Raw genomic sequence first — 1,149 nt, 5'->3', positions numbered from 1 at the left:
ATTAATTACATAAGAATTATAAGGAATTTCTTGAACCATTTCTCAGTGCTGGATAAGGTAGTAAACATAGTGCTTACTCAGTACCCAGCAATAGTACCTTCCTGTCAAAACAGACTGTGAAGTTATGATAACCAAAACAGTATGACCCGCGCAAGAAAGAATCTTACAGGTCGTGAGGATTAAGCAGAATGGCAGACTTTGGCCCAGAGCTCAACAAGTTAGCTTCTTCACCGCCCAACTATAAACTTTTCCTCATTTGAAGCCTTGGGACAAGTGAATTCCTTTTTCTGAGTCTCTTAGCTTCCCCTCTAAGAAACAGGGACTGTTAATAGTCTAATGCACAGCCTGGGTTTTCCAGCTCTTGCTGTGCTCAGCACACTGCCCAGCTGTTAGTTAAAGGCGCCAGTAGAGGGTGCCGTCGAGGCTTCTGTTGAGATTTAAGCCGGTAGGAGGGGAAAGCTAAGTAGACCTTTCTCACGCCTTCCCGCAGCGGAATGCACAGTTATGGGCATCCCCAGTGTCTCCACCAACCTCTCTGGCTTCGGCTGCTTCATGGAGGAACACATCGCAGACCCCTCAGCTTACGGTCAGCACCCAGACTGAGATCCGGGACTCCTGGGGGCCTGGGGAGGAAGGGTTTTCCTGCCACAGCATTCCAGGGAGAAGGAGGGTTCCCCCTAGCTGTTTCCTGAGTTCCCGTCCTGGACCCCACAGGCATCTACATTCTGGACCGGCGGTTCCGAAGCCCGGAAGATTCCTGCTCGCAACTCACCTCCTTCCTCTACAGCTTCTGCCAGCAGACCCGGCGTCAGCGCATCATCCAGCGGAACCGCACTGAGCGGCTCTCAGACCTCCTGGACTGGAAATATCTAGGCCGGGTATAACTCACTCCCTTTCCTGTCCTGTGCTGGTGAATGTACCGCTTCCGGTTCTGTGTCTCTGGTTTCTCAGTACCAAAGGCTGGCACAGAGGCAGCTGATCCCATACTTGTAAAGGTTGTTGTCTCTTTAAGCAATTAATCAACTTCTGCTGGAAGACCAGCAGAGGCCTGAAGTTCTCTATTTGCATAAGGGTGTGGCCAAAGAAACCTGACTCAGAGACTGTCTATTCACAGCTGTGCTATCTACCTAAGGGGTGGAGCCAGCAAAA

At 50.7% G+C, this 1,149-nt stretch overlaps 1 protein-coding gene across 1 annotated transcript; it reads left to right on the top strand.

Moving 5' to 3' along the window:
- The first annotated feature begins 452 nt into the window (after positions 1 to 452).
- LOC118994150 (glycogen [starch] synthase, muscle-like) lies at positions 453 to 907 on the top strand. Its single transcript, XM_037056723.1, has 2 exons — positions 453 to 586; positions 715 to 907. The coding sequence occupies exons 1-2, from the start codon at positions 505 to 507 to the stop codon at positions 882 to 884; spliced, it is 252 nt and encodes an 83-aa protein (XP_036912618.1). The 5' UTR covers positions 453 to 504; the 3' UTR covers positions 885 to 907.
- The last annotated feature ends 242 nt before the right edge of the window (positions 908 to 1,149 follow it).

The sequence above is a fragment of the Sturnira hondurensis genome, unplaced genomic scaffold, assembly GCF_014824575.4.
Source record: "Sturnira hondurensis isolate 20B ecotype Veracruz unplaced genomic scaffold, ASM1482457v3 Scaffold0009132, whole genome shotgun sequence".
NCBI classification, from domain to species: domain Eukaryota; kingdom Metazoa; phylum Chordata; class Mammalia; order Chiroptera; family Phyllostomidae; genus Sturnira; species Sturnira hondurensis.
This window is presented reverse-complemented; position numbering and strand designations above follow the sequence as displayed.